This window comes from Pelophylax lessonae (assembly GCF_965119305.1).
Source record: "Pelophylax lessonae genome assembly, chromosome: 9".
Lineage (NCBI taxonomy): Eukaryota > Metazoa > Chordata > Amphibia > Anura > Ranidae > Pelophylax > Pelophylax lessonae.
This window is the reverse complement of record NC_138776.1, coordinates 74,353,989-74,378,503: the sequence shown is the minus strand read 5'-3', so window position 1 is coordinate 74,378,503 and position 24,515 is coordinate 74,353,989. Positions and strand designations below refer to the sequence as shown.

Genomic DNA, 24,515 nt, shown 5'->3' with positions numbered 1-24,515 from the left:
ATGGGGTCGGGTACGCCTGGGTCTAACAGGGACCCATCTGTCGTCGGAGCTGTCTGTCAGGGAGCCGCTGCTGTCATCTGGTTCGTATACTGACCCTGATTCTGCCGGTGAGGCTTCCCCATCGCTCTCACCTGACATGGTCATCATACTGTAAATAGCTTCATCACTGTACGAACGTTTAGACATTTTGGTAACTAAATTTACCCGTACAGTGATGCGACTCACAGGTAATAAAAGCACCTGGTTGTCGAAGACTATTTCAAGCGCTACCAAAAAAACTGCTAATGCTAGCAGGGATCAGGCCTGACTCTGCTAACACAGCGGTTTTGTGTCTTGTGTTTTTTGTAAGTGACAGTAATCTATTGATTACTACACTTACCTGGGTGAAAGGGTTAAACGCAGGTGCTGGCCGGAATCAGTGCTGATCGTGCAAACACCGCGTTTTGGGAACCCTAAACTATGGGGGCGCTAGTATAGCTCTGATCAGATCAGATATTGATCTGTTCAAACACTATACTAGAAATGGAAGTGTAGGTGCGTGCGTGCGTGTGTGGTGATCAAGGGGTTACTTCTAAACTATGCGCCGGGGATCTGGGGGGGGGTGGCGGGGACCCTAAACCTCCTTTGGGAAAGAAACTAGCTAGCTAGCGCAAACTCAAGTCACAATGACACCAATACAAAATACAGTAAAAACAGTATATTATGTGTGTATTAGTGCTAATGTGACAGAGGGTGTAGGGGTTAACGGGATGTGATCAGGGGGGGATCAGGGGTTTAAATCTTTATTGGAAGGGACTGGCGGGTATCCTAAGGATAAAAGGAACGGTGGCAAGCGCTAAACCTGGTCACAAGTCACACTTATACGGGTATATAGAAAATGCTATATACTGTATACAGTGTGCGTTGTGGCAGGGGGTGTAGGGGTGATCAGGGGGGGATCAGGGGATTAAATCTTTATTGGGCGGGTGGCGGGGACCCTAAACCTCCTTGGGACACAAACTTAGTCGCCTGCGCTAATTCTGATCACAATCACACTAATACAAAAATACAAAAACACAGTATATTACGTTTGTATTAGTGCTGATGTGACAGAGGGTGTAGGGGTTAACTAGCGGTGATCAGGGGGGGGTCAGGGGAGATCAGGGGCTCAAATCTTTATTAGGGGGGGGTGGCGGGTAATTCAAGTGGAAAAAAGGGGGTCGCAAGCGCTAGACCTGACCACAAATCACACTTATACGGGTATATAGCAAAATGCTATATACTGTATACGGTGTGTGTTATGGCAGGGGGTGTAGGGGTGATCAGGGGGGGGTCAGGGGCTTAAATCTTTATTGGGCGGGTGGCGGGGACCCTAAACCTTCTTGGGACAGAAACTTAGTCGCCTGCGCTAATTCTGATCACAATCACACTAATACAAAAATACAATAACACCGTATATTGCGTTTGTATTAGTGCTGATGTGACAGAGGGTGTAGGGGTTAACGGCGGTGATCAGGGGGGGGTCAGGGGAGATCAGTGGGTTAAATCTTTATTAGGGGGGGGTGGGGGGTAATTTGAGTGGAAAAGGGGGAGTCGCAAGGGCTACACCTGTTCACAAATCACACTTATACAGGTATATAGGTATATGCTATATGCTGTATATAGTGTGTGTTGTGTCAGGTGCTGTAGGGGTTAATTGGGGGGGCGATCGGGGGTGAAATGTGCCTATCTAAGTGTGTATGTACGTGCTTGGTGCTGTACTTACAATTAGATGTGCTCTCCTCTCACGCTGGATCCGAAAAGACCGTTGGGAGGGGAGGGCACATCTCCTCTAAGCCTGTGTTTACATTTCACAGGCTTAGAGGGAGATCTGATTGGGCAGGACCGATCAACAGGTCCAGACCAAAAATGATTGGCCTGGACCTGATGACTGATCGGTTCTGAACCCAATCGAGTCATCGGCGGGACCGCGGGTGCGCGCGCGCCAGAGCGGCGAAGGCTAGTGACGTACCGCTACGTCACTCTGCCTGGCCGGGGCTGACCGCCGCAGTATATAGTCGTGCGGCGGTCGGCAACCGGTTAAAAGGTAAGTTTACCTTTAAGTGAAAAAAAAAAGTACATTTAATATTTTTTCCCCCCAGCAGCCTGCAAAGCACTGCTCTTGCAAATAGGTGATTGCGGGTGCAATGTCAGGTTCCTGCAGATATGTTTTCCAGATTTCTGCCCATACCTCTGGGCTTTCCGTTTGAATTCTGGAGAAAGCATCAGTGGACTATGAGAGTAGTCATTACTGTCCTTGCAGTCCATTGAGAACTATACGTCGCTTGCCATGGTGGCAGATGGGACTTGTATTTTCTTGATTTACAGAGTGCTGTGAATGAATGACGTGGCTGTGTGGGCAGGTGGATTTTCAATGTGACAGCAGGTTCAGGGGGAGAAGCCCCTGCCTGCTGTCACAGGCTTTCCTTATTACCACCCATTGGTGTGAGGACAGTGCTGATGTATGGTGTCTGGGCACTAGACTAATAGCCAAAGGGTTTCCATGCCCAATTTAAGTTAAAGAGTAAATCTAGACTCAAAGCGCAACACAATGATGTTTAGTCCAAATGTATTCCAATGTAAAACCAGATGTGATCTACACAAATCCAACATGTTTCAGGGGCTATGCCTTACCTCCCTCATCAGGGAAGGAAGATGCAAAAAAAAAAAAATATTGACAAAGATGGATTTTATTATGTATTTTTAGCATTTTCTACCTTTACAATTATTCTACATCATTATACAGTAAAATCTAATTTTATATTGGAATATGCATCTGGGCTACAATATCACAATGTGGCACTTTAATTTTGAATGGTTCTGTCAACACATCTCAACTGGCAACAAAAATGTACCTACACCATTTTTGGAATGCAGGGCAACACAACTAATTGTACACTGTACATGCCTTGAGGTATACCGGCAGCTACTGTACTTGTGCACAGGGAAGCCATTCTAAATGAATGACAATGTTATGCACTGCAGAAATTGACATGTGTTAAAAGTGCGCTGCAATTTCCAGGGACACTTTGCATCACAGCTATCAATTACTTACCACACCCACTTCCCTGAAGCTCCGCCCACTCCACGTAATTAATCTCTGCCTACTTATCATCAGATTATAGGGTCTACTCAATAAAGAGAGAATTACAGGAAATTGAAAAGGGAATTTTAAACTTGAGGCCAAAGTAGCAGAGTTGGAATAATTCTCCCATTCAGCTACTACTTCTGTCTAAAGTTTAAAATTCTCGTCACAATTCCCTGCAATTCTAAAATGTCAAATGTGCTCAGGTGTGACCATACAAAAAATGTAATATATAAATAAAGTACAAAGTATAAATAAGTACATTAATTAAGTGCAAAGTGTAAATAAGTACATTGCCGGGACAATGTAAATTACCCGGGACAGGCTCCTATTTGCCGGGACTGTCCCGGCAAAAACGGGACAGTGGGCAAGTATGCTCTTTACATCTTACATGTCAATTATGGTGGAAAATAGAGACAAAGTAGAGCTTCCCAATGATGTAATAGTAGCCAGAACAAAGACCCAAAATACAATGTGAGGTTTCTCAGATTTTAGTGATCATCTACCTTACATATCAACAGCTGTCCAAAGCTTCAGAAGCTGAGGCATAATTCTTAAAAAGCATTGCCCTTTGAATCTAAAGATAGCTTTTTGTTTATATCCGATCTTCCTTTACCCAGGTATAGAAGACCTTCAAGCTCTACAAGCTCTGGCCCACAAATGATGTAATCTATATGATAAATATTTAAATATATGTACTAAATATTACACACTTACCAAGCTGTACAGGAAGGGCCTGTATTGGGTTTCCTTCTAAAAGAAGATACTTCAGTAGCCTGCGGGAGGGAATATAAACATTTATCCTATATACAACATAAAAGAGGGACAGACCTAACATAGAAAACATCCAGAGAAATCCGTTACAGTGTGCAGAAACAAGGATATCTGTGTAACTAAGCACCAATAACTAAAATACTATAGCCACTGCAGACCATGCAACTGCAATTGGTCCCAATAGAAGTTGTGTGCTCCAGGACATCCAGTATTGTGGCTCTATATGAAGCCAGGCAAGAATGGAAAGCAGCAGCAGCATATGCTACACTGGTACCTGTGTACTGGTTTCTATCTATTCTTTTTTTAATTACATTAATTATTTTGTAACTGTTTCAATAATGGAAAGGTCCTCTTTAAATTATGCATCATGCAGAGTAAATAATTCACAGGTGCTTGTATTTTAAAACCATCTGAGTTCCTTAGTTGATTTTGCTCAATTGATGTATAAAAAGTCAAAATATGATACTCACTGCGTATGTTTGGGGATACTAAAAACGCTCACAATTGGGAAATCTAACAACTGATGGGTTCTTTATTTTTATTTTTTTTTTTTCATTTTTTGAAATCTATACTGTATAAACCATACAACTGTATTGTGTTTACCACACTTCATTCAATCAACTACATTTAATAAAAGCCCTACCGGACAAAAAGCTTTTATAGCTTATCCACAGTTTAAATTTTTTTTTTTTTTTTAAGGCCAGTAAATAAGATATAGTAAATCAACCTGACCTGAGTCTATCTGGGGACTTTTTATTCCATTTTCCTTTACTGTTATTGTAAAATATCACATTGGAAATGTCTATTTTTAGTAACGTGCAGAAAACAGCTAGATTTAACCAGTTGAATACTTTTAAAAAACCAAGGGATGCCCAAAAACAAAAAAAAAAAAAATAAACAATCCATGGCCGTACCACCTGCTCTATTTCTTAGAAGCCGACAGTTGCTTCTGTGTGAATGAAATCTGCAAATGTATGCAGGCTTTAATCATAAATACATTGTAACAATATTGTTACAATGAATGTTGATTTTTTTTTATGCATAAATTAAAATCAGTGCCCCTTATTCTATCAGTTCTCACACGAATTAAAAAAAAAATCTAAATAAAAATTAAATATAATGAATTAGTAGCTTCTTTCTTTACTTTTTTTTCTTTAACGATTTTCAAGTTTTGTTTTTCTTTTGCACTGCATAAAAAGTGCACAAAATAGAGAAACCTTTGGTTTTATATGCAAATAGCTTTGTTTGTACATGGTTTGTACCAGGAATATGTTTCAGAGTCATTATAAAGAAGAAAAATTAAGGAATACATCTGCAGTTTCTGGCTACAGAAACGCTAGTTTTAAGATTAAAACTACTCATTCTAGAAAACAAACACTGTTTTGCAATATATTTGTTTTTTGGAATATATTGCAAAAAATCTTTTTTAGACAACAACATCAAAAGAAAGCCTTGTTACATTGGCACCATAAGGGCCCATTCAGACATGTGGTTGCGGGCGGAGAAACTACCTCTATGCACACCCTGTGTGTGAACAACTGCGTCCAGCAGTGGCATGGTCAAATTTGTACCCATTACAAATAAACCTACATTTGCTTGCTTTGTAATAAAAATGTACCTCTGCTTCCCAATTGTACTCGGCAGACTTGTGATTTTATTGTTGCGAAGATCCAACCAGACAAGGTTTGGCAGATACAGGAAAAGACTCTCAGGAAGGGAGCTAAGCACATTCCCTTCAAGGTGCAGATTCTGAAAGCAAAATAAAAAGATGACATTAAAAGTGATCAGGCCACTTTTGATCCCTCAAATATAATCCAATACACTGTATCTAAAGTCAAATTTTTTTTTTCAGTTTTGGATTGGTGGTTAGAGCCCATTTTTGTTGCCATGTGTGTCCCCACTGGGCCTAATAATAAAAGAAAAATCTAAATTTTGAATTGTCACCATAACAGGAATAGAGAAGAAATCTACAATGGGAACACTGGTTCCAGTGACAACTGTGGGAGAGGATTTTGCTCACTTTGGAGAGGTCTCTCATTTACTGTAGTGTCTACAAAACACAAAGTGAAGAGAAAGCTTCTCCAAGGGACGCAAATGGCTAAAAAAAACCTGACAGGGGTTTAAAGTATTCCTAACTCTACCCACACTGATATAAATGTTTTGGCTTTCGTTGTACTTTAATCTCAACCCAACCCTTACAGAAGCCCAACTACTAAACCCAACCTTAACCCTTAATTCAAATTCCGAAACAAAAGCCATGTCCTCTACCCAAAACTGCAAACAAAATCTGTGGAATACTTACCCAACAGAAACTACAGGCTGCTAACACCACAGGTATTTTCATAAAAGAAAAACCCACTGCTGGAGCAAATTGCGATATGTGTATAGTGCATTCAATAAATGAATTGGAGGACATGGATCTATGAACCCTGAGCTGTGTGGCAGTGTGAATCAAAGGGCTTTTAGAAGGGCTAATAGAAGGTCAAAATAGTCTGTTAGTGACAGTCTATGTTGGACACTTTGGCATGTATCAGGAAATCGAAGTTGGACATGTGTTTTGTCTTTAGGAGCACGGGCACTTTTTTGCTGTATGGGCACAAACAGCAGAGTCACACTGGAATTCACTGGATAGTTTAATATAATCTAGGTGCCACCGTGCCAGCAGCCAGAGAGACAGGTATATTCAGAGAGCTCTTCAAGAGACAGGGGTTCTTTGAGTGTGCATTAAAAGCCTAAAGCCCCGTACACACGTACCGATCGTCGGCCGACGGAACGTCCTACAAATGTTCGCGGCTGGTGTGTTTGTTGTTTGTCTGTTGAAAAGTGCTCTAAACTTGCCCAGGACATTTGTCTTCCGACAGAAAATGACGTCACTACGTTCCACGCACGTTCGCCGCTACAAAAGAGGAAGTGAGTGTTTGGCCGTGACCCTTCTGGGCATCTCGCGCTGATTTCGGTAGCATTTGTTTGGTTGACGACATTTCGCTATTTTCCGAGACATCGTTCGAGAATTTATTATGGCGACCGTGAATTCGTCCGTTGCTGTCGTTAGTGTTGGAGTTTTGGCTCTGAGACGACGTACGAGCAATAGGAAGAAGAAGCGGACCTCCTGGACGAAAAATTGGTTGCTTAACCGTGATCAATTTTCTCATATGTCCTTGCTGAGGGAGCTCCAGGAAAATAATCCTGATGACTTCAGGAATTATTTGAGGATGACGGATCCCATCTTTTACCGTCTTCTTGCCCTGGTGTCCCCCTATATTCTGAAGCAGGATACTTGTATGCGGCTTGCAATTACTCCTGAGCAAAGGTTAATTGCGACGTTGAGGTATCTTGCAACAGGGAGAAGCCTGCAGGATCTGAAGTTCACCACAGGCATCTCCCCCCAAGCACTTGGAGTCATCATCCCTGAGACCTGCTCTGCCATCATCAAGGTCTTGCAGAAGGACTATATCAAGGTATGTTTGATTTTTTACATTACATTACATGTATTACTAGTTTCACCTGAATTATGATGTTTTTGGATGTACAGCAATTGACACAGGCCATTATTTGTAAACTACCCTCTGTCCGCATGCACATAGTAGTAAAGATGTAGATTATCTTTAACCATTTGTAAAATTACCCACAAACCACCCCACCATTCTCTCCTATGTGTCCCTAAATGCATTGCCTGTTAACAGTATGTCGAATTTATCTAATTTTATTGCTTTCCCTCAAACAATTATTCCTTGGCCAATGTTTTAGTACCTAGTTAATGATTTATCTAAAATACATCAGTCCATCCATTCCCACCTATGATTCTGTATGTTTATGTAATGATGTTAAAACCTTCACTGACCACAAGCCCTTATTGATGTATAAATGCCCAGTTTTACTTACCCATCCCCCACCCACATGCTAAATCTCAAAGTCAGCATATACCAAAGCTCAAGTTCAGAGGTCTTCAAACTATGGCCCACCAGTTGTTCACGAACTTCAATTTCCATCATGCCTAGTCATGTCTGTGAATGTCAGAGAATTACAAGGCCTCATGGGATGTGTAGTTCTGCAACAGCTGGATGGCCGTAGTTTGTAAATCTCAGCTCTAGCTGGTGAGTATAATGGGCCATACACACTAGAAGATTGTCAGAACAATTTATCCTTCCGATTTACCAAAACCAAATAATATAAGGTCCAACAAACACTTTCAAATCCTATGCAATCTGGTAGGCCCTTGCACTACATAGAAAAGGTAAATCTGCACGAAAAAGTCTTCAGAGAATCTTCTAGTGTGTATGGCCCTTTACAATATAAGAACAATAGGAGGTTGAAAATAAATGTATGTAGATGTTACATCCCCATATCCAAACCTTTGCCTTCCTGTTGTATATTTTTTTAGCAAGTTGCATAAGCATTTAACAGACAACTGTGTGTGTAATTAATAATGTGATGTGCTCAAGCACTAATTTTATTTTTTTTTATTTTTTCCCCACAGTTTCCTTCAAACGCAGAGCAATGGCTGGAGATTTCTGATCAATTTCTGGAGAAGTGGAATTTTCCCAATTGTGGGGGTGCTATTGATGGGAAGCACGTCCGCATTGTCCCCCCTCCGAATTCCGGCACATTTTTTTATAATTATAAAGGTTTTTTTAGTATAGTCATGCTAGCCATAGTTAATGCAAACTATGAGTTTATTTTTTTGGATATTGGCAAAAATGGCCGCAATTCGGATGGGGGAGTTATTGATCAGACGGAGTTCGCTCGTCGTCTAAAGAACGGCACTCTGAACCTGCCATCCAGGGAGCAAACTGTTGAGGGTATGAGCTTTGTGTTTATCGCAGATGAGGCTTTTGCGCTTGGGGAGCATCTCATGAAGCCCTACCCTCAGAGGAACCTCACCCCAGACCAAAGGATTTACAACTACCGGTTGTCCAGAGCTCGCAGAGTTGTGGAGAATGCCTTCGGGATAATGGCCAACCGGTTCCGGATATTCCTGACGTCCATAAACCTGGCACTGTACAAAGTGGATAATGTGGTCTTGTGTTGCTGCATTTTGCACAACTTCCTACGCAGGAATGCACAAAATTATGTATTGCAGCAACTGGATACTGACCCTGCTATGCCAGGTACAAGTGGAGAGGCCCAACCTTCTAACCAAGTGGAGTCCATGCCGTCAATGGAAGTTGGACGGTCAGCATTGGCATCACACAGGGCCCGTCAGATCCGCCAGGAATATCTGGACTATTTCGTGGGGAGAGGAGCTGTGTCCTGGCAGCAATCACTGTCACACACCCATTAATCTTGTTAAAGATTGGACACACAAGATAAATGTCAGAGATATATTATTTTTCAACACATTAAACAAAAATTGCAATGATTCTGTATTGTGGATTATAATCATTTGGGCACATATGCCAAACACAATTATTTGGGTTAATCATGTGTTATATATGTGTGACTTTGGAAGGGTTAATACATTCATCAGTGTGTTTCTTGACTGTAGTCTCTCACCAGCTGATCCAAAGTGATGATGGCCATGTGTTATTTTTTAGCCAGTGGTGTAAATACAAGGGCCTTCTGCACCCCACAAAATGTACACAAACCCTGTCACATTGAGAACTAGGTCACACCCAAGGTTCATCTAATGTCACCTTACATTGGTGTTCATTGTCCAGAAGTTGCCCATACTATATATTTCATATAATACATTAGGGTATTAACAAAGTACCTACACCTGTTATGTTGTGTTCATTTATGACATCCTTCTCACTGCCCACCAATGTTAGGATATGTCAGTGTTATGTGAAACTTGATCATTGTTCATCTCAAAGTGTTATATATATAGGTAATGGAAAGTGAACTAGAGCAACGAACAAGCAATACACTATAGATTACACTGATCTCCCTACACTGATTGCTACTGGCAATATCAATGCCATATTGAATCCTAGGACTGCTAGTACCTTGAGTGTTGAGTCACACTTATGCGACGCGGGAAGTCTGCGACTTTGCAGCCTTCCAGCATTGCATAAGGGTGACCCGCCACTTACTTTTTGCACAGGATTGTATTCCACAAGTGTTAAGCACTGTGCGATCCAATCCAGATACATCAGAAATAAAGGGTCATGTGCGACTTGTATGCGTGTTCAGTGCGAATGTAGCCATACAAAGTGTATGTCTCAATTCACACTGCACATCTGATGGCATGTAATATCGTAGCGCACTGCTCCTTTATTACATGCGATCAGATGTTCATGCGAAAATCAGCTATACAGTTTGTATGGCTCAATTCGCACTGCACTCGCACAAAAGTCGCACATGATGCATTTATTCAGCCGCATCAGGATAGGATCGCACAATCGTTCAAACTTGTGTGATCCGATCCTGTGTGAAATGTCAGATCGCACTGTGATATGCGTTAAAACTGGGGGTATCTTTAACATTTCATTGACACCTCCAGCAACTCGCATATGGCAGTGTCCAAAATGCTTTCATTAACATGTAAATATGGGAATAGGACAGCCATCATACATTTAGTGCTTCTTTACACAGCTTTAGACCTCGACCCCCCAACGAAAGTCTAATAAAGAATTGAACACACATTGTTGAATGTAAAAACGTTTTAGTATCAAACATTCACAGGGTTAGGGTTAGGGTTAGGGTTAGGGTGTTGTAAAGTGCTTTTCCCAAACTTGGGTACACTCTTTAACATCTGAGTGTAATTAAAATGCCATAAAACATTATAAAAAATTTGTAACATCAGGAACATCCCAATACAAACATTAAAAACGTAGTAAAATTGTGGCTTAAAATTTGCCAATCATGTCCACAAAATTGCGCATTTTGATTTGTAATGCCGTTGCAGTCTCCTTTATTTGTTCCAGGTCTGCGCAGCATTGGAGAGCCTCACGGGTCAATTTGGCTAATGTGCAACTATGTAAAACATGGTCTGTAAAAAATAAAAAAAAATGAGTCAATGTGAATCACCTACATGAGGTCATAATAATAGAGAAACATTTGGTGTCCAGGTAATCTTAAATTCCTCTCGAGTTAATACCTACCCTGTTCTTATGCTCTTTTGCCCTAGGCTCTTCTTCTTCCTCCTGTCCTCCTCCGATGCTGTTGCTGATGATTCTGCCGGTCTCCTGAGCTTACTATAGATTTATTAGGGGTGTGAACGCATGATGACGTCATTGTGAGGGCATGGTCGTAATGTATATATATTAAGATGCAGAGACCAGAGACGGGCAGAATGCACGGCAACAGCATCGGAGGAGGACAGGAGGAAGAAGAAGAGCCTAGGGCAAAAGAGCAGACAACATAAGAGCAGAAGATTGGACAGCAGAAGAGTGGAGAGGAGAAGATCCAAAGAGCAGAGTGGAGAAGACCGGATGAAGATCTTTAAGAACATTTCATAAACGTCTCCTGTCGTTATTCACATACACTTCCATTTATGTGGTTAATGTGTAGGGGTACTATGTACCCCATACCCATTCACATAGGGATTGGGGTCTGGGATCTGGGGGCCACCCTTTGTTAAAGGTTGCTTCCAAAGTCCTAGGAACCCCCTGGCCGCATGACCCCCCAAAACCACCAGACAGGGTTGTGGGGATGAGGCTCTTGTCCTCCTCTACATGGGAGTAAGGTGCTTTTGGGTGTGCGGTGCAGAGGCCCCCTGGCCCAAAGCAACAAAACCCCCCCATGTTGAGGGCATGTGTCCTGCTGTGGTCCAGGGGGTGTTTGGTCCGCTTGCTCGTTCTCTTTCCTGGCCTGACAAGCTGCATGCTTGTATAAGGGTCTGGTAGGGGTTTTGGGGGTAACCCACGCTGTCTTTTTGTTGTGGGCATACCCTCAAACTCAATACCACACACAAAAGGCCTGGTTGTGAACTTGGGGGGACACCCACGGTGGGTTGTTCAATTTTTTGGTGTAGTTCCCCCTCAAAAATCTTCACAACGCAAGTGGCCCCGCAAGTCAGAGCATCCTGATCCGACTTACGGTGCGACTTCCATTCAAATAAAGAGGCTCCCATAGGGAACTAGTGTTGTAAATTGGAGGCTAAAAATAACACTGATAAAAATCATTCTGCAAAAACCTACGTGGGCACACAATTGGCTCTTGGACACTTGGTCCTGGTTCCTCCACAGTTTCGGAACTGGCTTCCATGCTGCTTGGCAAGTTGCCAGGAGATCGGGCTTCTGACCTGGCTGGGGATGCCACATCCTGGCATGATGCAACATCTGCAATGTAAATTTGTAAGGGAATACAAGAATATAAGGTTAAACAATCATTGCAAATACACATATTTCTATGATCCCACTACACAAAAATCTGTGACTACCAACCTTCTTGTTGCTCTGGTGTCTCATCACTTGTTGGCTCCACCAGGATTATTTCCGGAATAATGTCTTCATCTACATAATACAAAACATTGGCCATATCATAAAAGTCACAAGAGGTACATTTGTTAGGACATGGTGCCCTGCTTGATAGCTCTTTTAGTAACAAATATGAAGACATGTACATGGTTATCTACGAAAAATATGGTACATTAATGTTTGACAGTGCATAGGAACCAATTACCTTTAGTGGAATCTGTGCCACCTTCTGTGCCCATGTCCTCATCTTGTTCGGCAACTGCCGATGGAGCTGCCAGACCTCTCCTCCTCCTTTCCCATAGTTTGGCACGGAGTTTACGTTTTTCTCCTATTTAAAGGTTTGAATAATAATCTGTGATTAATAGGAATGTTTGCTGAGAAGATTCGTGCAGGAAAGAACGTTCGTTGCAACACAATACATATATTTTTAACTATGGCTTCCTGACTTTTAATGTCATATACTAAAACATCAACAATAGATCGATCAAATCACGACATGACAAATAAAATGAGTAATCTAACTTTTTACATAGACATTATAATCTAGACATGTTAATACAACATACACCAAATTATAAAAAACATATTGCATGATTAAAAAAATAAAGAAAAAATAAAACTTACTTTTTTTCAAAATCCGATGGATTTGGGAAAGCTGATCCTGCTCACGGTGTTTGAGGTCAGACCACCGTTTCCGAATCTGATCTTTCGATCGCTCGACACCGAATTTTTTGACCAAACAGGCCACCACCTTGTCCATGATGCCATCTTTCCTGGCATTGGGCCGCTCGTAATTAGCCAACTTGCCATCATAATCCATTTTTTCTAAAATGGAGACCATCTCCACCATTTCTGGCTTTGACATGGGTGTAGCCCTTGATTTTCTGGTGGCCCAATCACTTCGGCCCCCACTTGATGAACTCTGAGATCTTTCAGACATTCTTCTTGATTAAAAGATTGTTCCTCTGCTTCAGGTGTGAGTGTCGCATGTAGGCCTGATCTTCGGCACGTACACACCCCTGCACAAGCCCGCCACTGGAGGAGGAGTTGACGCCTGCGCTGTATTTAAAGGACAGTACATAGAGAGGGATTCCCCTAAATGGGACTTTTTAGGCACAGAAGGATCTAGTATTATAATAATCAACGGTGATTTAGATAATAATGGTGATTTTTATTAAATGTGTATAAACAAAAAATTAAAAACATATACAAGCTATACCAAATGACACCAATGATCAACCAAATAGCAGAACTTTAACCCGACATGTTTCGAAGATAATAAACTTTCTCTTCTTCTTCAGGGGAAGCTCAAGTAAGTATTAGGGTTGACAGTGTCTAGACTTAAATAGCTTGTACAAGGGGTTAAAACCAAGGAAGCTGGGCTTGATCTGACTGGCGGTGTGGGCTGCTGATATGTATATGCAGCTTAGATGGTATGACAGGGTAAGCTGACCCGAGACCTCCACTATGGGCGTCTGAAGTCCAATAAAGTTAGGAAGCCAAACACGGTGCCATATCTTATCCCTTTTCATAAATGGTGTTAAAGCCAGACAGCTTAAAGGATGTGTAGATGGGCAGACCGATCCTCTCCAGCGAGCAGACAGCAGATACTGTCTGCTGTCTGCTCGCTGGAGAGGATCGGTCTGCCCATCTACACATCCTTTAAGCTGTCTGGCTTTAACACCATTTATGAAAAGGGATAAGATATGGCACCGTGTTTGGCTTCCTAACTTTATTGGACTTCAGACGCCCATAGTGGAGGTCTCGGGTCAGCTTACCCTGTCATACCATCTAAGCTGCATATACATATCAGCAGCCCACACCGCCAGTCAGATCAAGCCCAGCTTCCTTGGTTTTAACCCCTTGTACAAGCTATTTAAGTCTAGACACTGTCAACCCTAATACTTACTTGAGCTTCCCCTGAAGAAGAAGAGAAAGTTTATTATCTTCGAAACATGTCGGGTTAAAGTTCTGCTATTTGGTTGATCATTGGTGTCATTTGGTATAGCTTGTATATGTTTTTAATTTTTTGTTTATACACATTTAATAAAAATCACCATTATTATCTAAATCACCGTTGATTATTATAATACTAGATCCTTCTGTGCCTAAAAAGTCCCATTTAGGGGAATCCCTCTCTATGTACTGTCCATTAGGGATGTGGCACATTTGAACACTGGTCATACACATCCTTTCTTCATGTATTTAAAGGACGCCAGATCGTTCGGCCGACGATTCGCTAGCGGACATATCGAGAGTTGGAGCACGATCGAGCGGCGAATCACGACTTTTCCCCACAAACAAAGGTACGACTCTTTTAATAGAAAGTGTGTGTTTTGGGCCCTATACAGCTTTTATTAGGAATATCTTTATTATGTGCCAAAATACATGCTCTTTTAATATGTTTTGTGTTGTTTTGTGTCTTGCAGGCATATACTGTCCTGCAATATGGTGGACAATTTCACCACCCACAACTTTCTCATCAGTTTCATTGATGAATTCAGGCAACTGCCCTGTTTGTGGCAAGTCAAGTCCGCAGATTATAAAAATAGAAAACTCAGAAAACAGGCCATGGAACATTTGGTGGCCTTCTACAAGCCCGTCTGTCCTGGGGCAAATTTTGATTATATCCGCAAAAAAATAAACAGTATTCGCACTGCCTACAGGCGGGAGTTAAAAAAAATAGAAGATTCCACCCAGTCTGGAGCAGGGGCACGGAATGTATATGTACCACGGCTGTGGTACTTTGATAACATGCGGTTCCTGGCAGACACCATGGAATCCAGGCCGTCAATTTCTACGCTGCCTTCGACTTCGGCAGAGGGCTCAGTGTCTGTAGATCCAAGCCAGGATGAGGATTTCCTGGAGGAGAGTTTTACTCAGGTATGGCATTTCACAATATATTGTCTGCTAAAATGTAATCATGTAACAAAATTATAAGCTAAACCATAATTGACCCTTTAGGTAAACGGGCATAGCAAGGGGTTGGCATGACAGGCAACCGCCAGGGGCGCAGGCCAAGGGGGGTGGGTCACAAAAACATTGGCATTGTTTTATTGTTTATTTTAACAATCCACTCAGCCTGCACACCCCAGAACCCCCAGTTTGCAGGCGGATTCATGCAGGTGTAAAACATTGAGAGCAGCTTCATGCAGGTGTAAAACATTGAGAGCTGCTTCATGCAGGTGTAAAACATTGAGAGCAGCTTCATGCAGGTGTAAAACATTGAGAGCAGCTGAGCCAAAAGACCAGGAGACTGAGACTGCCTCTCACTGCATCCCCAGCACACCTCTGGTCTTACAAACACTGCTGCATCCCCAGCACACCTCTGGTCCTAACAAACACTGCTGTAGCCTCAGCATTCCTCTGGCTCAACCTTTTTTAATACAAAACTAACAGCTCCTGCAAATGATCCATCCATCCTTGCTTCCATGTCTCTGGTCTCTCACTCTGGGTCAGCAAGGCAGGTGGCTTCCTTATTCCTGTTTCCCTGCACTGCTTCACCCTCAATGCCCTACATCAAGTCCTCTGCAAGTTCAGGCCCCTCTCTCTCTGCAACCCCCTCCTCTCTCTCTCACACCCCCTCTTTCTCTCCCTCTCTCTATCTCTCAACCCTCTCTTTCTTTTTCACACCTGAGACAATGATTGCCCACTAGAGAGCTCTACACTGGGCAAACAAGGGGCAAATTAGAAACTTTTAATGCCCTTTAATTTTTTTTTGGGGGGGTGGGTTACAGTTTTACATTGATCTTGGGGGGGGGGGGGGTTGTTGCCAAATACAGCTCCTCAACAAGGGCACTGGAGACCCTAGATACGCCACTGTATGTAAAGTCTGCTATTTGTTCACAATAATATAACAAACATGACTTTTTATATACACTATAACATTCTAATCAATTGTTCATTTCATCAACAGGGAAGTGTCACTGAGGAGGAGCCAGGTTGCAGCCAGGAGCCTGGGGAGCCTGCGGAGCCTGAGGAGCCTGTGGAACTATTTCCACCACCACCTCCTCCTGCCAAACGGAGGCAAAAGAGGAAGCACGTGGATGACATCACCGACGAGTTTATCCAGGAGGCCACCATAGCCCTACGTCGGAAACCGGAGGCCAATGAGTCCTTCGGCAACATGACGGCAAAAATTTTAGATAAGGTGGACCTCAGGCAGTGTCAGTATGCCAGAAAAATCATCCTCGATGTGCTGCAAAAGGCTGAAAACGGCATACTTAATGAGCACAGCCATGCATGCCAGGAGCACCCGTGCCCTCCACCTCCACCTCCACCTCCACCTCCACAACACCCACCACCTCGCCAAATGCCACATGGCCAGTGGCAATATGGCCAGCAGGATCCAAACCTGCCCTCATGGCAACCTGATTTCAGTTACCAGCAACTTTAATTTTTGTAACCCCCTATTATTTATTTTACCCCTGTTTGCCAGTTTCTAGTTTAATTTTGTCCAAATGGACCTTTTTTATGTTTAGTTTATTATACGGAAAGTATTGATGTTTGCTTTGTTTTTTTTTTGCTGAGATCCAAAAAATAAAGAAAATTGAAAATAAAAAATGGCCTATCTGAATTTGTTAACATGTTTAATATTGTGCATAACCTGAAAAATATGTTTTAGACATTAATTCATACAAGAATAAAGGGTCATATCAATAGTTAGATCTTTGGTGTGAAAATACAAAAATAATGGTGAAGAGTTCAAATTATTTAATTCTAAAATTTGATAGAACAGATAGAATAGACAAACATTATCTTCATCATAACAGAACACATGCCTTTTTATTAGAAAAGTATGGCATTATGAGCAGCATCTTCCTTCTTCTCACATTTATCAAGATGAGCATGTGCTCCGCATTTCACCTATTTCTTGGACTTCCGCGAGCCGAAAGTTCTTTCTGAATAAAATGATGAGTTTACTAGAGAAAATTCTTCCGGGAACTCATTTGGTTTGATCATGCGTGTTGGGATTTGTAGCTGTGTGTCGGCAGAATTGTGTACTGACAGGCGAACAATCGTCCGTTCTGGTGTCGGCATACAAATATTTTCATGTTTGCAAGAAAGACTTTTGTCCGCGGATTGTGCGCAGACATCTGTCGGAGGCACCATACTAACACGCGTACAATCGGCAGATCCTTCGTCCACCGACGTTTGTATGCCGACGATCGGTACGTGTGTACGGGCCTTTAGGAGACAAATTTCAACAATTTTCAAAATAGGGTTTTATAATGAAAAGGTGAGAATGGTGCAAAAAAACGTATTTACAGAAAAAGGATGTTACAAAGAGATAAAGAGACAAAGCAACAGAGAAGAAATAAAAAGGAGATTTCAGCAGATTTCAGTCAATGAGCAAGATGATCAATTGGTTCTCATAACCTGACAGGTCTTCAGTTGCTTGATGGTACTGAACACGAGAGCTGTCAAAATGCCCTGGCATTCCCCTTTTCTCTGGTACCAAAGGGGTGTTGACAAAGGCCATCTGACCAATTAAGCGCCTGAGGAGTAGTTTCTGGGATGTCACTATGTTTATGACTATGTCCCAGATACAGTTTTCTATAGGTATACATATCTCTGTATACAGCCTGCTAACATGCAGATTATTGTCCAGCCTGAATTTAGCTTCAAAATGAACATACATTTGATAGGTTTCAGATGCCCAGTTCGTGTAGGAGAGGCATTGGGCTGGTTCTGCTCCCAGTATTCCTAGGGTAGCGGTGTTTGGGCTTAAAAAGCGACAAATTAACTAAGGGAGGAAAATAGGTCTATATTCTGGCTGTAATATTATTTCATGATAAGAAATATGCTAACGTTTTAGACTCTTGGCTGCTAACCAGTCTAGCATAAAAGTATATTGGCAGTTTACTTCAACTGAGCTATTTAAGACCGGTATTTGTTAGTTCTCTGGATTGCACAAGCTTACGAGGGTGACAGTTTTATTAGGGTTTCCAGACTGAAATTGTGGATTGGGTAATGGAGAGGTCTGCGTGTCTGATCAATGGACTGATAAGGTCCTGGCATCAGTTAACAATTTGTGTATTGTATATAGTAAAGGAAGGAGGGAGGAAAAGACATTGTGGCTATGCATTCTTATGACAAAATAGCAAGGGAGACTTTAAGCGTGAACAAAATGGCAGCTACACAAACAGCTATTTGTGTGCCCAGTGCACATGGCTATTACAAACAGACGGTGTGAACAAGCCTTTCCAGACAATTAGTGGCTCTGCTTAAACACACAGCTGGTTCTTTGCAGTAGAAGTCCACCTTAACACTAAAATCCCTGCAGCTACAGACATCCATGATCTAACACTAACATATCTAGCCCTGTAAAGAGGAAATCAGCATACATACCTTTTTTGAAGCCGATCTGACCCGATCCCACTCTGAGCGGTCATTCGCAGCTTCGCTGTGGAGGCGGGTGCAGAGGACACATCTGACAATGGAAGCCCCATTGCAAGTCTATGGGTGACGTCACTCCCCATTCATTTCTCAGCCATCGTCGGTCATGTCCTCCGCAGAGCTTCTGCCGCTGGAGACCGGATCGGCTTCAAAAAAGGTATTTATATTAATTTCTTCTTTACAGGACTAGAAAGGTTGGTGTTAGATTGTGGAGGTCTAAAGAGGCAGGGATTTAAGTTTTAGGCTCCGTTCCCACTATCGCAGCTACGAAGTCGTGCTTCTTCTAGCGCGACTTCGTAGTGTAAGTTGTTTGCGGCTTTCAGTGCGACTTGTCCCTCATTATAGAAGGAAGTCGCACTGAAGTCGGCCCAAAAGTAGTGCACAAACCACTTTTCAAGTCACGGCGACTGAAGTTGCAGCAGTTAGAACCGGCCAAATTGAAATGAATGGCTTTTGACTTGCTGTGCGACTTGACATGTGTCAAGTTGCAATAGTGGAAACGGAGCCTTAGGGTGGACCTGCACTTTAAGCAACCAACTGTCTTGGTGCTTTGGCTTTGGGTTCAGAAAGCCTGGAGCTGTATTAGTAGCTTAGGGTGAAGGGCAGTGTATGTGTGTGGGTTACATTTTTTTTTCTTTTAAACCTAAGGCTACGTCATAAAAAAAAAAAAAAAAAAAAAAAAAAAATAGCCCACTAATTGTAAAAACAATAAAAATCAACTCTCATTGTAATATTCACCCCCTCTTTGGTGATATCTCAATAGGATCACCAATAATGGGATCTATCCTTTCCTGGGTTGAATGGCGCCCAGCATCAGCAACCCTCTTCCTGTGAGTGCAGGGGAAAGGGAGTGTTGGGCATCACCATGGAGGCCTGCACTCACACTATAATAAAGGTTACACACTTCTTACAACCCATCAAACAACTTCACCGTGTAAGGTGACCTGGAGAAAGGCTCATTAACCACATTTTAGCAATGACAGGTGCTTTATGGTCAGGTAAACTTGTTAATGTCTAGGCAACAGCAACATAGCCAGGCTTCATACCGGTCTATAGAATCCATAGATTATGTGTCACAGGTACAGTTTATACCTTTCACAAACACCCCAGTCACTAGAAAAACCACATTGTTGTTCCTAACTATCGCTGCATTCAAAATATTATGGCCTATGTTCAACAATTTGCAATCATTTATAGAAGGTGACATTTCATCAGTTTAATAGATGAAACCAGTGACAACATTTCTGATGGATTGCTGTGAACTGCAACACTTTGTAAATAACTTAACTCCAGGCAAACAGTTAAATACACAATGAAATACAAATATGACAACGTGCCAACATAGACACAATACTGTTTAACCATTAATATTATCCAAATATGTGAGTTGGAGGCCCTGGAGCCCAAATTGGAATTTACCCCCTAAAATTCATGTGGAGTTAGGTACACTATATTGTCAAAAGTATTGGGACACCTTCTTTTACACGCACATGAACTTTAATGGCATCCCGGAAAGCATTAGGTGAGCTGTGGAGCATTGTAAAAAAATGGCGCATTTTTAAGACGCTCCCTTTGAAGTCTATTGGGGCCACAAATGCGCAATCATGACCCAAAGAAGCCCCTGTACTCTTTCCAAGTGTTAAACGACAGCCCATTACTTATGGAAATGTGCTCCAAAAGTGCAGAGGCGTAATAGAACCTTCAGGGTCCCGGTGCAAGAAACCACAAATGGCACCCTGACTGCCAGGGCTCTTTTGTCTGGTCCTGGGGCCCTTCACTTTGAGCCCAGGGTATTTTCTACTAATAAGGGCGCACCGACCTAGCGCATTATCCTCAATAGAAGGCTTTATTGAAGTAACATTAAAAAATGGCTACTCACAGACGTAGATAAAGTAAGTCATATCAAGCTCAATTACTCAAACGTCCGGGTATAGTCCATACAATCGTTCATAACTGATGAGTTGACGGCTGACGCGTTTCGAGGCCCAGCCTCTTCCTCAGAGACTACCCCAGTCCGTTATGGGCAGCAAGACCTAAGCCATCTAAGAAGCCAGTTGTGAGTCCCGGGAGGAGTGTGGTCAAGGGGCTTGGATACCAAGCGCAGGAGGAGGGTGGTCACACCTTATTGTTTTTTGGGTATTTTCTACTAATCCCAGGGGCCCTTTACACCAGTCAAGAGGCCCTTTTACTTTTCTGTGATTTGAATGCCATAGACCGCAATGCTAAATCACAAAAGTCGCAAGGAAGTAGCAAGGAAATTGCAAGCAAGTCACAAGGAAGTCGCAAACATCGCGGCAGTGTGAACCAAACCCATGTTCTGCAGTGGCCCCGTTACAGAACACCAAGGCACAGTCACAAGAGCGACCTTTGCAACCCTGGTAGTTACGCCACTGGTTAGGTGTGAATTGGGCGTGTCTTTAGAAAGCATAAGGTCCCATTCCAGGATAAATCAACATTTTATACCACTCTTCCCTCCCACTCCACTCTAACCTATGAAGAAAACCTAAGAAAAAGACCACTAATACCTTACTGTCCCCCTGTGATTACATCGGTCCTCTTCTCTCTCTTGAGATAAGGGGCCAGACCCCTGCTAGGGGCCATTAAATAGGGAGTGTCTATGTCACACGGATAGTGACAGCTAAAGAAGGATCCCAAGCAGAAACAAGCATAATCTCAAATTACTGCACACCTTGCCCACTTGACTTAAAATATAACTTTTAGTGCAAAAGAATTGAAAATAAATAATGAATTTATATATATATATATATAAATAAATAAATGTTACAAAATCTCACGTGGCCAAGCAGGAACTAAACAAAAGAGAAGAGGACTCAGGACCGTAACGTCATGTGAGTGTTGGTTAAGTTAAGTGAAAAAAGGAATTTAGATAGGGATTTCTTTCCAGTGATCAGGTAAATAAGAGGTGGGAGTGAGTTACATTGATCCCAGAGCGGGGCTTTATTTATCTTTATTAGGGATGCACCGATCCGACTTTTTTGGACCCAATACCGATACCGATATCTGGCATTGTGAAATTGCCGATACCGATCCGGAGCTACACACAAAGCAAGTGGCTGCAGTACAGAGCAAAGCCGCTGCTTCATGTGTACGGCTCCTCCATTCACAGGCGGAGTGCATCTGATATCACTCCGCCTGCGAGTCGGACCTATACAGGAAGTAGTGGCTCCCATCCCATACTACTACTGCACCTAGTAAGGGATGGCTGAGCCGTTACCAAGCAAAAACCGGATCGGCCAGTGGATCGGTCAATGTTACCGATCCCCCGATCCAGCTATAATGGCCATATCGGCGCCGATATCCAATCTGAATATCGGATCGGTGCATCCCTAATCTTTATAATACTAAACACCACCAATGCCACTATCCAAATGTGTGACCTCAAAGTGTATAATAAAATAAATCAATAGATATACCAATCATAGATTACATATATCAATCATATACAGCAAATCTCAACTAAAGTCTTTATTAATATATTTCTCCTCTGATTAACCTACAAAATCCACCACGTGAAATACATAAAGTTCCACCATCTAGAAACAATGAATGGCTATTTTCATCATGTAAATGTATAATTCTCTTAGGCTCCATTCACACCTGGGCGTTTGCGATTGCGGACCGAATCGTTACAATTCTGCCAGCGATCACAAAACGCTGTGCAAAAATCACAAATTGCAAAGCGCTTTGAGTGCCATTCTTTTTCAATGGCGCCTAAACACAGGTGGGATTTTGCTGTGATAAAAACCTCAAGAAGCAATAAATCTTCCTCTAACCCTGCAAACCGCAGCGCGCAAAGCTGTCGCCCAAAAGAAGCTTCTGCTCCTTCTTTTGCAGGTGTGATTTTGCCACGAAATTTATTGCACAACAATCATGGCAAAATAGCACCCCCGATCAGGTGCCATTGAAAATGAATAGCACCTGAACAAGTGTTGTCATTTTTGCACAGAGTTTTGGGATCGCGGAGAGAATCGCAGCAGCCACAAACACCCAGGTGTGAATGAAGCCCTAACGACAGTGAACAGTCTCTCCTACTCCAGGACTTTAAGAGAATTACATTTATGTGATGAAATCAGCCATCATTTATTTCTAGGTGGTGGAACTTTATATTTTTCACATGGTGGATTTTATGGGTAAATCAGAGGAGAAGAATATCACTAAAGACTTTATTTGAGATTTGCTGTATACACTGAGTTGATATTAGAGCTGCACGATTCTGGCCAAAATGAGAATCACGATTTTTTAGCTTGGAATAAAGATCACGATTCTCTCACGATTCTCTGTGTAACAAAAAAAAATTGGGATAACTTTACTGTTACGTTTTTTTTTTTATTCATTAAAGTTTATTAATTGCGTTTGAAAGACTGCTGCGCAAATACAGTGTGACATAAAATATTACAACAATCGCCATTTTATTCTGTAGGGTCTCTGCTAAAAAAATATATAAAAATGTTTGGGGGTTCTAAGTACTTTTCTAGCAAAAAAAATGATTTTAACTTGCAAGCAACAAGTGTCAGAGAAAGGTCTAGTCTTTAAGAGGTTAAACTTCCTTTCTCCCTGGCAGAGGGAAGGAAAAGGTACAATGTAATCATTTTGTTTATAGTTACTGGGAGACTTAAGGGAGGAAAGATACAATGTAATCATTTTGTTTATAGTTACTGGGAGACTTAACGCTGATAGGCATTTGCGGGAGGAAAGATACAATGTAATCATTTTGTTTATAGTTACTGGGAGTTTTCCACAGCTGTTTTCTCTGCTCCCTCAGCTATGCAAAGAATCGAGAATATGTCAGGTTTATGTCAGGTTTAGATCGTCAGGGGGGGTGAATCGAGATCGCGATTTTCATACGATTAATCGTGCAGCTCTAGTTGATATATGTAATCTATGAGCATTGGTATATCTATTGATTGATTTTATTATACACTTTGAGGTCACACATTTGGAGAGTGGCATAGGTGGTGTCTACTATTATGAAGATAAATTATGTAAAGTAGCATAGGTGGTGTTTAATATTATAAAGATAAATTAAAGCCCCGCTCTGGGATTAATGTAACCCTGTGCTCACCCCTCACTCCCACCCCTATTTAACTGATCACTGGAAAGAAATCCCTATCTAAATTCCTTTTTTCACTTAACCTAACCTGCGTTCACGTGATGCCACTTGGAGGTCACATATTTGAAGCGCGGCACAGGTGGGGTTCTATAGGGAAAGTTGGAAACGTTGTGTGCTGCTGCTCTGCATTTATTATATCTATTTGGAATTTTAGATTTAGGTGAGCGCAAGATTTTTGTTTTTTAGAGTCCCAGGCTAGTTCAACTCGGCAAGTGGCAGTGAACAAACGGCAACAGACATCTTTCCTGCTTTGACCTCACTGCCATACTGCAGAAGCCTGGTAGTGTGAGCATGGCGGAGCGGAGTGTACACTGTCAGAGCTGCAAGTATGTATAAATTATTCCCTATAGATATATGAAGCAGGATCGCAAGTGTATACTGCACCTTAATACAAGGACTGTTCATGTACAGTTCTTCACTGAGACTACAGAGATTTTTTTTGCTTAGGTCCAAAGTGTTAGAAGTGGAAGAAGATTTGGATTGGTGTTGCTGGTCCACTGCTCTAACACTGGACTTCACAGTGGCATAGTGAGCATCATTGCTGTGATCATCTCTGGGGGATTCCTTATCCATTGGTTACCAAGATCTGCAAATAGAATAAAGAAAAAAATATGCAATCAAAAATAAGCTTATTTAGTGTACAAAAAAATAACTGTCAGTTTACTTACACTATTGGAACAAATAAAAAAGGATACAGTATCTCACAAAAGTGAGTACACCCCTCACATTTTTGGAAATTTTTTATTAT

General features: G+C 41.9%; 1 protein-coding gene across 1 annotated transcript in view; it reads right to left on the bottom strand.

The window, feature by feature from the left end:
* The window catches only part of LRRC27 (leucine rich repeat containing 27), an 87,875-nt gene extending 63,602 nt beyond the window's left edge, over positions 1–24,273 (bottom strand). The window contains exons 1-3 of the mRNA XM_082269125.1: positions 24,152–24,273; positions 5,496–5,626; positions 3,821–3,879 (exon numbers count right to left, since the gene is read on the bottom strand). Of these exons, the coding sequence (XP_082125251.1) occupies positions 3,821–3,879; positions 5,496–5,626; positions 24,152–24,172 (211 nt within the window). The 5' untranslated portion in view covers positions 24,173–24,273. The remainder of the gene's footprint in view (positions 1–3,820; positions 3,880–5,495; positions 5,627–24,151) is intronic.
* Positions 24,274–24,515: the final 242 nt, after the last annotated feature.